Source organism: Panicum hallii, chromosome 3 (genome assembly GCF_002211085.1).
Source record: "Panicum hallii strain FIL2 chromosome 3, PHallii_v3.1, whole genome shotgun sequence".
NCBI lineage: Eukaryota > Viridiplantae > Streptophyta > Magnoliopsida > Poales > Poaceae > Panicum > Panicum hallii.
The window spans coordinates 10,336,504-10,351,305 of record NC_038044.1 but is presented as its reverse complement, the minus strand read 5'-3'; the positions used below and the strand labels follow the sequence as shown (position 1 = coordinate 10,351,305).

Below are 14,802 nucleotides of genomic sequence, written 5' to 3'. Positions count from 1 at the left end.
GGGAAAGGCCACATGGCCGGAAGCAAGTGGCAGCGGCGGGACCGTATGTTTGGGCTGCGGATAAGGGAACGGATATGCCCACTTTCGGTGAAACAGTGGGCTGAGACAGCCCATTCCAGAGCGCGTCGTCATTCCTAGTGTGCCAATCCTGCGCAGATTGTGCGGCCCAAGGACTTTGTTCCAGCAGAGCACTTACTTTATTGTTGGTGGGTTCGATGGGAACTTGGGAAAGATCAAGAGAAGGAAGGTGTTCGATGGGCTTATTACAGTACTGGTTGGCCCACGAGCACGTTGGGATCCATCTCTGCTGCGAGCCTGTACTGGTTTCCACTCAAAGCAGCGGCGGCGGCCCTGCAGCATCTGGCTCTCCGATCACGTACCCTCCTCGCCAGTTCTCGGTCGTTCTTGTTCTCCGCCGCCGCGGCTCTTGACCCCCGAAATATAAGGTTCACGTGATGACCGAGCGGGGTCCGCGTGGCCCATCCATTCCACTTCCACGCCTTGAGGATTGAAATTTTGGGGCGGACACGAAGCACCTGGACTCTTGTCAGAGCACTCGCTAGCTACCAGCAACCTAGCCACTTGTTTCCGTCCGAACCATCGAATGCGAGGATGCATGACAACAGCCAGACTTGTCGCACATGCATGCATATGGACGTGGGTGCTTGCTCCAAATGAGGCCATCATGGCTTCATGTCCAGCTGTTTCGCCGGGGCAGGGCCGGCAAGGCACAGTGGCCGGGCCCGGGCGGACCCCCGGGAGACGGACTGGACTTGCCGCGCCCGTTCGGTGCACGGCCATGCCTCGACGTCAACAGCATGACGTCATCATGGGTCGCCCGACACAGGCACCGTACCGTCGTCGGGGCAGGAGCAGGACAGCGGACAGACTCGTCATCAGTTCGCCAGTGTACGTACGCTGATATAAACGACTCCACGGTGTGTTAAAGTCGCACGAAGACCATGAGGGAAGTAGTGTTTTTTTCTGGCCAAAACCATACGGGTTGCTTGACCCCATGCCCCGTCTGCCTGATGGTCGCAGGTGCAGGTACGGTTTGGATGAAGAAAACAGCTGCGAGTACCGTTTGGGTTCAAAAACAACTGCAGGTAAATGATGCCATCACGCTTTGCCTGAACAATTGTCAATACCAGGCTGGTGTTTGGGTACCATCTGACAATAGTTTTTTTTTTTTTGAAGAAAACACATTTGGTTGCCTGCCCTGCCTTCGTCTGATTATTCTCAACTGACTAGTACACAGCTAGCACGCGCTGATTGGTACCAGTACATACTCCTATACAAGAATACTAGTACAGGCTACTCAACGTCAGTACTGGCAGGCCGCAGGTGGTACCTGGTACAGAGGACATTGAAACCAGGGAATCTTTGCGTGGCTGGCCCGGCCCGGCCCGCAGGTGCCAGGACATAGCACCTGCCAGTACTGAACGTTGAGCACACGTGATTCATGCTTCGATTCTCCGGTCTCCATATGTTTAATTGGGCACCGCACCGTCGACGACGATGATGCCCAACAAACGCTCCCTGCTGCCTCCTCTTGAACACGCTCGCTCCATAAATATCATGTGTTTGGTCGGCCGGCCCTTCAAATCTGATCATGCATGTGTTTAACTTCAGAGTCGGACATGATGTAGTATCAAGCTAGCTGCTAGCTCTTCCTACTTTAAACCGCCGCATGCTGAATGCGTGAAATATGTAGTTACACACTGTAATCTGCTCTGAGGTACACCACTAGTATAATGGAACAGCTGAGTTAGCTGACCGAACCACCATGGCGTCGAGGACTCTCCTACTCCAAATTAACAAAGAACCAAGCTGCATCTGCATCGGTTTCATTCAGTTCAGCTCAGAATTCACATCTGAAAACACCTCTGCGGCGGAGTGAATGGCCGGCAGGGGTTGGCCGTGGATAGGAGCAGCACCGCACTAGCTCGCGCCGCGCTGTGTGCGAGACTGGGCAGCGTGCAGTGCGGGCCGGCGGAGCGCTTCGATCGGCGAGCTAGCTGCACGCACAGGAGCATGCATGCGAGTCGCAGGACCGCGAGCGAGCGGCCGGCTCCGATCCGTGCATCTTTCGAGCAATCGCGCCTTCCCCAATTATTGCCAGATCAACGGCGCTGGTTGGCCTTTCTCTGCCCTCGTCTTTACTCCTCCCATTTCATTTTTTTTTTTCCTTCAAGGTTTCTGCATCCGCAGGCAGGACCGCGAAGAAGGTTGTTGGTGCTCGCTCGCTTGCTTGCAGGTAAGCATCACATCGGATCCGATTTGGACGCCTTATTTGTGCATTGAATATGACGATGGCCTCCCTCCTTTCTTTCTTTTTTTTTGTACGGGGAGGCCATTTTGCTGATGTTTTTCTTTGTGGGGGTGGACTATTGTGGCCTCCCTTTCATGACGTAGGCGTGCATGTTCCGGTGCAAATCCGCTTCTTTCCTTAGGGCAATGTATTCTTCAAGTCTGTTAACAACGAGCTAAGCAAGATCCTTCTGTTTCGCCGTCGCTTTCTGTTCAAAGAGAAAGAGTTTCTGAGGCAGTTGGGAATTGGTAAATTATATGTGTAGTGTTTTCTATGACTTCAGCTGGTGCGTGCGGCGTATTATGGGAGCTAGTAAATTAAGGTTATGTGACTTTTGCACTGAAAAATGATTTCATGGACCTATCTTCAAATAAATCTTGGCGAACATGAAAAACATGTTCAGTTTATTTGACCTAGCGCGCTTCGTGCAAAAAATCCAGGAGGGTAGTGAAAATTGTGAACCTTAAGTGTAAGGCTAGCTAGTCATTTCAGAAAAAAAAAGAAAAAAAAATGCTAGCTAGCTCTTGTTTGCAGTCGTCCTTTCTAGTGATTCTTGGAAAGAGAAGGGTCACAATAGAAGAAATGCAGCTGATGCTGTGCATGCAAGGATCGGACAAACCGATGCATGCATGCCGTTACAACCTTCAGTGCTGGCAATGATAGCCGATGACTGACCCTGACGTGGCACATCAAATCAGTTCTCCCTGGTGACGGTTAAGTCGTCGATCGTCCCAATGCAACCTTAGAAATGCTCCGTGCCTCCCGGGGTCTTATCTGCCCTGATCCGCACCAAACAAATCATCTGCTTCCTTTGAACAGACCTCCAAATAGCCAAAAGCATTCCATGTGTCGATCTAATCCTGCGTCAAATCTCATCAGTGTCGGCTTGTTAAAAGCGGGCCATGCATCATGCATGCATGCATGTCGCGTCCTAAACTTGCCAGCACGCTGCAGGCGTGCGTTTTCTTAGGCCAATCTCTTAGCATACCACAAACGATTAGGGGTTGTTGCAGCAGAGGGATCGAGAAATTAACTGGTGGTGGAGAGGTTGACTGAAATTGATGGATAACCGAAGGGAAGACGACGCGCACCACAGGCCGTATTAGCCCTAGCCAAACCACGAGCACATGCAGAATCGAGGCATCTGGAGGTTGGAATTTAGTTTCAATAATAGAGCACAATAGTTAAGCACAAAAAAAACTCTTGCGTGGGCGTTGCTTCTGTTTAATTTTATTAGTGAACGTGGCGAGCTCATGCTTGCACCTTGTTGCGCCCTACGCATGGATTTGAACAAACAGTGGCAAGCCAGCCAGCGTGCTGCAGCACGGGAATGCATGGAACGACCGGCCGGAAGGAGCAGGCAGCCGAATCATGCATGTCGTCATCAGTTGTGTGAACATGCACGCATCGATGAGACAAGGATGATGCTGATGTTTTGTCAGCGAACAGCTGGTGTCGTACTGCAAGGCTTACGGGCCTTATTTCCCCGTACGTATATAAGTCTAGAAAAGACTGAGAGCAAGTTAATAATACAGTCAATCTTTCACCCTACTGGTACAATGGTTAGCTTTTTATCATTAATACATAGCCTGCTTATCCTTTTCATAAAATTTCTTAGTTCTTGTGTCGAAGTCGGCTACAAGGTTACAACCCACTTCTCATCCCTCTCCTCTCTCCTCCACCTCAGCATTAAGTCTGCTTACAGTCTGCCATAATACTTGCTCTAAAAGCACTCTATGTGTCTTCTCGGTTCATGAAGCTAGCATTTCCTGACCACTTCGAGGCCGCCATTTGTCTGAAATTAACCACTCCTTTCTTTTTCTTCAAAAAACCGGTTTTCTCTGTAATGAAGCATGACTGTAACACCAGTTTCCAATAGTGGCTCTTTTTGCCTTGAAAAACTAGTTCAAAACATATATACCCTTCCATTCCAAAATATAGGTCGTTTTAGTTTTGTTCTAAATCAAACTTTGACCAAGCAAATTTATAGAAAAATACACCAACATCTACATAACCAAATAAATATATTGTCAAGATATATTTCATGATGGATTTAATGGAACTAATTTGATGTTGTTGATATTGGTGTATGTTTCTATAAACTTGGTCGGAATTAGAGAGATTCGGCTTATAAAAAATGAAAAAGCCTACATTTTGAAGGAGGGAGCATTATTTTTCTATATTGTTGTGTAAATATAGTAAAGATTTATTTTAGTATGCACATTGTCTTAATTAGACCATTGTAAACAGCAATCGTGTTTGCCTTTTCAGAGCATGTGATTCATCTAGTGAAATTAAATAATCCTAGTAGTGTATAATATTGTCGATCAGAATCAAGCACGATTGGTGATAAATTCAAAGTTCTTCTTTATACTACTTTTCCGAATAAAGATAACGTACTCAATAGAACACTCAGCAGCCTGTTCCTTGAACAACTCAATCTCATGCATGGGTGGATTTTGTCTTCGGGCCTTTTTGTCTCATCTCTTGGATGCAGTACGACCTCGAGTGCCACGCTTATCGATCATCGAGGATGAAAATTAAAAAATCTCATGGTTATTTGATTTATATAAAAATACCCAATAAAAATCCTTTTGTTTTGTTGACCGGACTTTGACTTTGGCGTGTATTGGATTAGTTGCTGCTTTGCTATGCATGTTCATATGTGCGAAAAGTACAAGGCTTTGATTGAATGATTGACCAGCGCTATCTGAAGGCACCAAAAGAGGTGTATATAAATCAATTTTATATTCAGGTTGTGGATTAGGGACACATGATTATCTCATGGACATGTGCCATGATTAGATTGGAGGGAAAAAAGTAATATGCCTTTTGTTATTTCTGTTTTAATTTTTTTTGTGCTGACTTATATATCATTGCTAAGCAAAAACTAATCGATATGTGAGGTTTTACTATCCGTCCTTGAAGGTAAATATTGTCTTCATCAATTCAAAAAGGGAAAAAAAAAAACGGCCTTCAACGGAACAACTAGGCGTTGATCTAGCATATGAAGCAACTACTTCGCATCAAGAGACGCAAGCCCATATTGGACTATGGCTCGTGGAGTAGAGGAAGCAACCAGAGGGCAACGGACCATCCATTTTCAGGCCTGCGTGATGCATGGCTGATGGGTGTGATGGCTACGCATCTGTAAAAATCATACAAATTGGGTGGGTCGTATTGGCACAACGGTCATGCGTGCCTAAAAATGGATGCCCTTCGACTATTCCGCGTGTGAAAGTCCCTCTGGTCGAAATTTTTTGACGTCTTTTTTCATGTGACGCGACCTCAAATATTTACTTCATTCCACCATTTAAGTAGAATGATTTATAAAATACAGCAATTTTTTTGAGACTACGGAAGTGTTTTTGGAGACAAATCTAAATTAAAGATTTTCACATTCTAATGTAAATTCGCTTCAAAAAAATTTCTAATGTAAATATCTTAAAATTTATGATTGTCAAAGTTTTGGAAGCTTTCGGAAAAAATTTTGGAACACTTTCGACCCTCTCCAGATCGAGGAGTATTAATGACCGGAGGTAGTATAGGTATTGCCGTATTGGCAGTTTTTTTTTTTGTAGATACGGTTTTGCCGAGCCAAAACTGAAGTCAGCCTCAGGTTACTATTCATCAGGAGCTATCGTAGGGAAAATTCAGAGCAATACTATTCTCAAGCACCAGTAGGAATGATCGGAAGAACTCGGATAAATAACCACACGTCGTGACAAAGTGAGCTGCGCACAAAACAAAAGAAAAGCCTGTACCGCTTCCGCATGCTAGCTAGTACGCGTAGGCGTAGCGTGGTGGTCCGATAATGAACGGAATGCCAGTAGCGCAAGTGGAGGGGGTACGCCGGCGGTGGTCGTCGTCGACAAAACAAAGCCGTACAGCGACGCGCAATGAGAAGCTAGCGCGGTTCCCGCTCCGTCCGCAGCGCAAGCGAAACCGGTCGGAGCTCTCCTCGCCGCGGCCGACGCCGAGTCGCTGGCTAGCTGCCGCCGTGCCGCGTGCTCGGTGCCCGATCGATCACCACCACCTGAGGCTAGCTCTCGGCGCTACTGGGACCCGATGCGATGCAACCTTTCGTTCATGGCGTGACTCGGTTCCGCACTGGAAGCACGAGCAGGCGAGGCCAATCGCGAGGCCTGCTAGTTGCCCTGGCTCCCAACCTGCTGGTGGCCTTGCCACATCTGAGCAAGTCCCACTACCTAGGCGCTAGCTCTCCCTCTCTGTTCAGTCCCTTTCCTGAGGCGCTCTACAGCCGGGTCCGTCTGGTTCGAGGCCGGCCACGTACGCCGCACGCGTATGGCCGCTGGCCCGGCCCCTGGGCTATAGCTCCATCGCCCATCGGCAACTTACTTGCATCGACAGCCACAGCAGGTGGAGAAGACAGCCGCGCGCAGCAGGTGCTGCGCGCACGGCCGGCGTCGATCGAGGACGAAGGTGACATGCAACGGCCGCCTCGACGGGAAGCCTCTCGAACAGTGATCGCGCGCGGTGTCGTGCCTCCTAGCTTGCTCAGCTCTCCGTGGTTTTCTCCGGCAACGGTTTTCCGAACGAGGATTTGATTCGGAGGTGGTCGAGGAGGATGCGAGCACTTGCAACAAGAACATGGGCGCTGCAGCCTGTAGCTGCAGGTGCCCCGAACCCACTGGTCCCCTGACAGCGACCGGCTTGCATTGCGCGCTGCCGGTGGCTGTACGTACCGCATGATGTGCACCCAGACCCACCAGTGCATCCGAGCCGGTTGAGCCTGGGGCTGACCGGTGCAGAGCACGGAGACACGCCCCCGACAGCCGTTGCCACCTCCCTTTGCCACTACGGGACATTGCACATATAGTACTCCATACATACGTGCCCTTCTTCCTCGGTTATTTTCTATTTCCGGCAGGGACAGGGAATCTGCCAATTAAGTGAAGCATCTTAACATCCATGCAGTTCTGTTTTTCTACGACATGTACATATATACGGTGTTCAATGGTGACTCCCTCCATTCTAAATTATTAGTCGTTACATATAGATTTATATCTAGGTGCATAACAAAGGCTATAAATCTAGAAAAACTAAAATAACTAATAATTTGGAATGAAGGGAGTAGGTCCTAGGTAAATTAAGGTCATAGTAATATTGCTTCATCACCTAATTTCAGGAGCATATGGTTTTGATTTCAACATGGTATTTCTGGCCAAGTGGACAGGGCTGAGTTTGGTGATCTTTTCCACAATTAATCATCGGAAAGAAAATGTCATTGTCTACTATTTTGGTTTGGTGGTCACCATTGATATTTGGGGTGTATGAAATGGACCGCCCGCTGCTATTACCATGTACGTATGCTACTATGGTTTAGTGCTTCGTCGAGTGTATACACATTTTTTTCACGTGAGAACGAAAGGTTCTCCATGACGAGGTAGAATTCAGAAGCAGGTGGATGCTTTCCTACACCTATTACCATCATAAAACCATAACGAGAAAGTAAGTTGTGCTAAGTTGTACCAGTTGTGCGGGGTTTTGGCATACCAAACGACCAATAACAACAATACATACTACAACTTGTACTTGAAGGTTGAGGCATAAAAGATAACAACAATACAAAGGAACCCATTGCTATTTGCATGCAGAGAGAGGGAGGCTATGCACCTAGAGTTCCAGAAGGGTAAAAAGGTACTTTTAGTTAATGTATGCCTTGCAATTAAATGATCTTACCATCCATAATATTTCGGGAGTCACTACACATACGCACACTACTAGACACGCCAATGCAACGCCCACGGTACCGCTGCAAGCAAGTAAACATGTAATTATTGGGCGAGTCTTAATATCTTGAAGAAAGAAAAATTGGGTGCAAATATACCACTACAGATATGTTGTGATCACTAACATTATTCTTTCTAATGAAAAAAGAAAATCAGTAACAACTTAATGCAGATATGATGAAATCATCTCCGTGGTTACCCCCACACTTAATAGACATAGCGCCCACAAGAAAAAAAAAATTGGGCAACACTAACTAATGCAGACACGATGAGTCAGCATCTTGAAAAAAAGAAAGTTAGATGTAAACAGGTCACTACAAATATGTTGAGATCACTAATAATTAAATATGGCCACCATTGCTTGGTAAGTCATGATATATCAATAAAAACAAAATGGGATGATATAATCACTAAAGATATGTTGAAACCACATATGTATCATTTTTAAAATGAGAAACACATTCAAAACAATTCATACATATATCATGTAATAATCGTCTCTACTGTGTCCCCTTGTCAGTGTGCTTGCAAGCTCAAAGGCAATGTACAGATATGGCGCACAAAAAGATTGTGAACAAAAAGAGAGAAGAAATAGAAAAGATTACTTGGCTATTCGGCACAGCCCCCAACCCCCCCCCCCCCCCCCCCCCCCCCCCCCCGAATGCAGGCTATAAAATGGCAGGGAGGAGGAGTTGCTTCTTTCATCCCATACTTCTCACCACTACACCTCTCCTAATGGTTGGTTGATTCACAGTGCTATTTCACCATCAAACCTTCTCATCCCTTCGCTCTGTGCCACATCTTGTCTAGTTCACTAGTTGACGACGCCAACTTTTCAGTTGCTTGAATCGACGGTGAGTGATTTACTTGCACTTTTATCCTTGGAAGGGTTAAACCTTGATGTTTTCCATAGTGATTAGTGGAAAGATTATTATCATGTCCTCTTTTTGGCAAGCCTTAAAAAAGTTGTAGGATGTACTGCTTTCTAAAGTTGGAATATTGTTGTAAAGTGGTATCTATATAATCTGAGAACATACTATGTGGAGCTTGCTTTATGAGTAGAAGTGAATGGGTAGTGCCCATTTCATGAACAATTGTTTTCTCAGGATTGATAAGATCAGATGTCCTTTTTTTCATCACAAAAAAAAGATTAAAAATGAGAAGGTCAGATGTCCTTTAGCTTCTTAGAGTAAGAATATCTTTTCCCTTGTGCTTTCGATCTCTGAACGTCAATTCCAACGGTCTTTTGTAATTTGTATATAGCGTACTATTTTATTTTACAGAAATTTCTTGGTCACGTACAATTATATATCGTGTATAATAGCATTTGCCTAGTACTCGTACGTGCCTTACAATAAGACACGGGACATGTCGTTCAAGTGCAAAGCCTCGGCTGCGTCCGTCCCGCTCCCGTCCATGCCATGCATGGATAAACGGCTGTTCGGGCCCACCGGTCGGCGAGTCAGGTTTTGGAGGGACGAGGGCGCCACCGGCGAGGCGCAACAACGACGCGCCGCCGTCCGGCCGGCCGCATCGATGCGGGTCGGCGAGACAGGCAGGCCGGGTGCTTAACGGGTTGTTGCGAGGAGGAGGAGGAGGAAGGAGGCGGGACGGGTGGGGCAACCCGGCCGGGGTCAAATCCCCATCCCCGGCTTCTGATTTTGCCCCGCTTTTTCCACTGGCCACCCCCGACACACCCGAAATCGCCGCCCAGTCCCGCCCGGCCTCCGTTCATTCGCCTAGCTCCTTATAATCCTCCGCCCGCCTCTGTCGCCTATTGCCGCACCCTCCGCAATCCCATGAGCCAGGCCCCGCCCGGGATCCTTGTCCCATTCTGCTCCCGCCTCGCCGTCCCTCCCTGCGGGCTCGCCGGCGGCCGGACCGCCGCCCTCGGTCGTCACGGACGAGACCGCCTCCAGGGTCCCGCGCTCACCGGCCCGCGCGGGCGGAGCCACCTCGCCTGGCCGCGCCGAGGGGCAGGCGTCGCGCCGGAGCCGCCCGCTCCCGCTCCCCTCTGCCGGTGCCGGCGGGAGTGCAGATCCATCCGGGCTCGGGTTCGTTTCCTCTGATCCTGGTAAGGAGCCCTGCCTCGCCTCGCTGGACGATTGGATTGTTGCGAAGAGTTTGTTTTGTTGTGCTCTGTTCTAGCCACTACCTTTCTCCGCTGCGACCTGTGACTGTGCGCAACCAAATTCAAATCTTTCTTCCCGTGGGCTGGTGGCCTCGATCCTCCTTTTCCAATCCGCCACACTGTTTGTTTTCCGTACACATTTCTTTTCCCAAAATTTCGGGATTTTTTTAATAGCCGAACACCCCGTGTCGGCCCTTCCAGATGCTCCGCCTCGGTTTCCGATTCCCTCGGCGGTAAAAATCCTCACGAGAATCTCTGGTCAGCGAGCTATTAAAAGGGCGCTCTGTGTTTCCTGACGCAGGTTGACTCGCGCTCTGATTCGCCCATGGCGGGCAAACGAGATTGCCGGCACAAATTCACCGCATATAGGAGTATTCCTCTTTGCCTATTTCGTGATGCTTCAGGAGCAGCTTTTTCCAGACGAACAGATACCAGCCCATGAATTTGGTGCCAAGGTGGGTGCCGAATGCAGAGCAGCCTGCCTACACCCTACAGATCGTTGGCACCCGAAGCGAACAGTCAAAGCACGCATTGTATCCCTCTGCGGCAATGCTTGCACAGTGAACTTTACGGATTTGCTTCCTCTTTTAGCCAGTACCAGGTGCAGTGAGCCGTGCAGGCTTGCGGCAATTACTCCGCCCTCCTCTCCTTCCGTGGTGGATTCCTGTTCAGTTCGTCAGGGAAGGCTGCCCTTGCCTGTGCCTTTCTGGGCATCTCTTGGCTCTTGCGCCCCCTTCGCAGCGGCATGTTCTTTCTCTGTGCTGTGCTGTTAGGGCCTTAGGAACCCTACTTAAATAATCCAGCTAATCAACCACCAATCTGCATTTTTGTTTTTAGTTTTTTTAATCATCCATATCCCTATGGTTGGTCCTATATTTCACGAAAGGAACGTATCTATATGACTGATGTGTAAAGGATGTGGTAGAGTGGTCAGTGGTAGGTGTCATTGCTAATATGGGGCTCTGGGCACCAAAAGAATTGTACAGTGAGTTGTAAGCTTGCAAATTGCCTGATCATCTGCCGTTAATTTGTTGCTATGTTTATGTTTGGTTATTTAGGATACTGCTTTATTGCTTGTATTGTAAAACTGGCATCAGGAATCATAGTTCGGATAGCCGAGCAAGCTGTTCTCCTCCTGTCAGTATATGTCTAGCTTTTATAGGTTTGTCTCATGTTGCAATTCTTATGCTTCGGGAATCTGTAGTAAAAAAAAGGTTGAGAGATAATACCTACTTTCTCGGGATTCTGATGGATCGCATTAGTATAAGTTCGTGTCGGAAAGTGAAGACCAGCTTAACATTATTCTATCAATGTTTCTACAGGTGGTTTGCAAAGTTTCCCTATTTTTCTGGTTGTTGGCTTTAGTAGGTGTACATCATACCACTTTTGTTTTTTTGCTTTTATTCCCTTTTGTTCTTTGTTATCCAGGCCTGCAATGGTATTCGTTTCAAAGTTAGTGAATTTAGACAGTTCTCACGTTGGGGTAGAGTTCAGTCTCCATCAATAGTTTCTTACTATTCTGTCGATAGACTTCCAAACTGCGCTGCAGGTTTGGTTTCCAGCTCGGTTAGTGGTTGTACACCTAGGTATATTTTGTCATGCATTGTATCTTAACTTTCAAGGTTTTTTTTTTAAAAAAAATTGCAACAGCAATGCCTTCAGCTGTACCCATTTAAGTAGCTAAACTTTGCTTGCTCTTCTTGTATAATTTGGGTGCCTTTTCTTACAATTTTTTTGCTTGGTTTCTTTGTGGACATAAAGCCAAGATTCTGCCAGTACAAATGCCGATCTGTAGCTGTGAAGAGACAATCAATGAGTTTGAGACATTAACACGTGATGCTGGACGCGTGCAGCAGGATACACTAAGAAAGATCCTTGAGTTGAACGCTAATGCTGAATATCTGAACCACTATGGCCTCAATGGGAGGACGGATGTAGAGAGCTACAAATCCTGCATCCCCCTGTGCGTTCACAGCGATGTTGAGCCATATATCCAAAGGATTGCTGATGGTGATACCTCACCACTGCTCACTGGGAAGCCCGTCACTTCCCTGTCTCTCAGGTACTGTTATTGCTTGAAAATGTGTCCTCTTATTGTAAATGTTGATCTATGAAGTTCCATGTTTGTAACCTTGTCCTCTGTCTTTGGCTCTAGTTCTGGTACAACACAGGGAAAGCCCAAGTTCTTGCCATTTAATGATGAATTGCTTGAGACCACACTGCAAATATTCCAGACTTCTTATGCATTTAGGAACCGGTGAGCAGCTTCAGTTATGTTTATGAATTGTTTATTTATATAGTTAAATTGTTGCCTGGTTTTTGGATATCTTGCATCCTAGACTTTTAAAACAACATTTTGTTCCTTTTACAGTGAATATCCCATAGGCAAAGGAAAAGCCTTGCAGTTTATCTATGGTAGCAAGCAAGTGGTAACAAAAGGTGGCATCCTTGCTACAACTGCAACAACTAACTTGTACCGGAGGCCACGTTACAAGGAAGGGATGAAGGATATCCAGTCTCAGTGCTGCAGTCCTGATGAAGTTGTTTTTGGCCCTGACTTCCACCAGTCCTTATATTGTCACTTGCTTTGTGGGTTGATATACTCTGACGAGGTCCATCAGGTGTTCTCAACATTTGCTCACAGCTTAGTCCATGCATTTCAAACATTTGAGGAGGTTTGGGAAGATCTATGTGCTGACATAAGAGATGGTGTTCTCTCAGAGAAAGTTACAGCGCCATCGATTCGTGAAGCTGTTATGAAGATCCTGAAGCCCAACCCTGAACTTGCTGAGTCGATCCGCAGGAAGTGTATGGGCTTGAGCAACTGGTATGGCGTAATCCCAGCACTCTGGCCAAACGCAAAGTATGTCTACGGCATCATGACAGGATCCATGGAGCCATATCTAAAGAAATTAAGACATTACGCTGGCCACTTACCACTGATAAGCGCAGATTACGGTGCATCTGAAGGATGGGTTGGCGCTAATATAAACCCCACACTGCCACCTGAACAGGTGACATATGCTGTGCTCCCTCAGACTGGTTATTTCGAGTTCATTCCTTTGGAGAAACCAAAAGGACAGGAGTCGGAGAATAGTGCATCCATTCATTACATAGAATCAGATCCAGTTGGCCTGACTGAAGTCAAGATTGGCAAAATCTATGAAGTTGTAATAACTACCTTTGGAGGTACATTCTTTCTATACCAACTTACCATACAATCCTGAATTGAGATTCATTTGCAACTATATGGTCTATTTCTACCACTGCCACCTGATTCAGATATTTCAGAAGTATAATCCGATGCCTAATGGTTTATGCTTAATTTTCAATGAAAAGCATTTTTTGAACAGAAAACCAAAAGGCACATAGTTGGGATGAATACATCAAGGCTATGCCTTCAGCACATGAAGTAATTATTGCTTGTATTTGTGGTCCACTCATTGCAGCCTATTCATTACAGTTTAATTCATATTGTATTAGGTATTCATAGCTGCACAATCTCTTGATGTTAGTAGTCACCAAACGTACATTGATGCTTTATTATCTGAGATAGTAGTTCTCCTAACACATTGTTCACGGCATGTTCAGATACATTTAGAGCTTAGGTGCAATGACTTGAATATAAAAGTTTGCTTAAATTGCTGGAGAAATATATCATATCTCTGAATATCTTTGCAATCCCTTTTTGGCCATGTTGTTGCAGGTCTGTACCGCTACAGGCTAGGAGATATTGTGAAGGTAGCGGGCTTCCACAACTCAACACCTGAGCTCCAGTTCATCTGCCGCAGAAGCCTAGTCCTGAGCATCAACATCGACAAGAACACCGAGAAAGACCTCCAGTTAGCTGTTGAGGAGGCAGGAAAGCTCTTGGAAGCAGAGAAGCTGGAAATTGTGGATTTTACTAGCTTCGTGGAGAAGTCAAGTGATCCCGGTCGCTATGTCATCTTCTGGGAGCTGAGCTCTGATGCGAGCGAGGATGTCTTACGAAGCTGTGCAAATTGCTTGGATCTAGCCTTCGTTGATGCGGGCTACATGGGTTCAAGGAAGATTAGGACCATTGGCCCCCTTGAGCTACGGATTCTTAAGAAGGGAACCTTCGAGGAGATCCTAGATTACTTCCTGAGCCTTGGCGGTGCTGTGAGTCAGTTCAAGACACCTCGATTCGTCAACCCATTGAACGTCAAGGTACTGCAGATACTAAGTAGGAACACCACCAAAAGTTACTTCAGTACCGCCTATGGGCTCTGACAAAAAAGGAAATGCTGCTAGTTCTTCCATGTAATTATCTTTTCTTTCATGTTCTGTTTTAGTCTCCAGATAAAGAAAACATTCTGTTTTAGTCTCTTGCCATAATACTACATATTCTAGTGCTGCTGGTGGCTAGAATCTCTGTAAATCCATATGCAGTTGTACCAAGAGGTATCAGAAAAAGTGAAGTTGCTGCTGCCTGCCTGTCTTGTGATTTCTGTTCGCAGTAAGTAAATGCATTCATGCTCTCGAGTCTAGACTCCATAGGAAACACAGCCAAATCTCATATCCGCCCCAGCTGGCTACAGTATTTCTGAATCTTTATCTGAACATCTTAAGGTAGCGTAGTCCTGCAG

General features: G+C 46.6%; 1 protein-coding gene across 4 annotated transcripts; it reads left to right on the top strand.

Moving 5' to 3' along the window:
• Positions 1-8,899: 8,899 nt before the first annotated feature.
• LOC112886030 (jasmonic acid-amido synthetase JAR1) lies at positions 8,900-14,646 on the top strand. 4 transcript variants are annotated; one of them, XM_025951776.1, is made up of 6 exons: positions 9,828-10,138; positions 10,497-10,650; positions 11,957-12,257; positions 12,351-12,452; positions 12,567-13,384; positions 13,902-14,446. In XM_025951776.1, exons 3-6 carry the CDS (start codon positions 11,977-11,979, stop codon positions 14,444-14,446), a joined length of 1,746 nt encoding a protein of 581 aa, XP_025807561.1. In that variant the 5' UTR covers positions 9,828-10,138; positions 10,497-10,650; positions 11,957-11,976. The 4 variants fall into 4 exon arrangements, with proteins under 4 accessions (XP_025807562.1, XP_025807561.1, XP_025807560.1 ...); XM_025951777.1 differs by lacking the exons at positions 9,828-10,138; positions 10,497-10,650 and adding an exon at positions 8,900-8,918; XM_025951775.1 differs by lacking the exon at positions 10,497-10,650.
• Positions 14,647-14,802: the final 156 nt, after the last annotated feature.

What these genes read in the sequence shown, in the direction of transcription:
- LOC112886030 (XM_025951779.1), top strand. Translation starts at nt 11,977, where the DNA reads ATGCCGATCTGTAGCTGTGAAGAGACAATCAATGAGTTTGAGACATTA. An exon ending in TCTTATGCATTTAGGAACCG is followed by an intron (nt 12,453 to 12,566) that starts GTGAGCAGCTTC and finishes TTCCTTTTACAG; the next exon opens with TGAATATCCCATAGGCAAAG. An exon ending in TGTAATAACTACCTTTGGAG is followed by an intron (nt 13,385 to 13,901) that starts GTACATTCTTTC and finishes ATGTTGTTGCAG; the next exon opens with GTCTGTACCGCTACAGGCTA.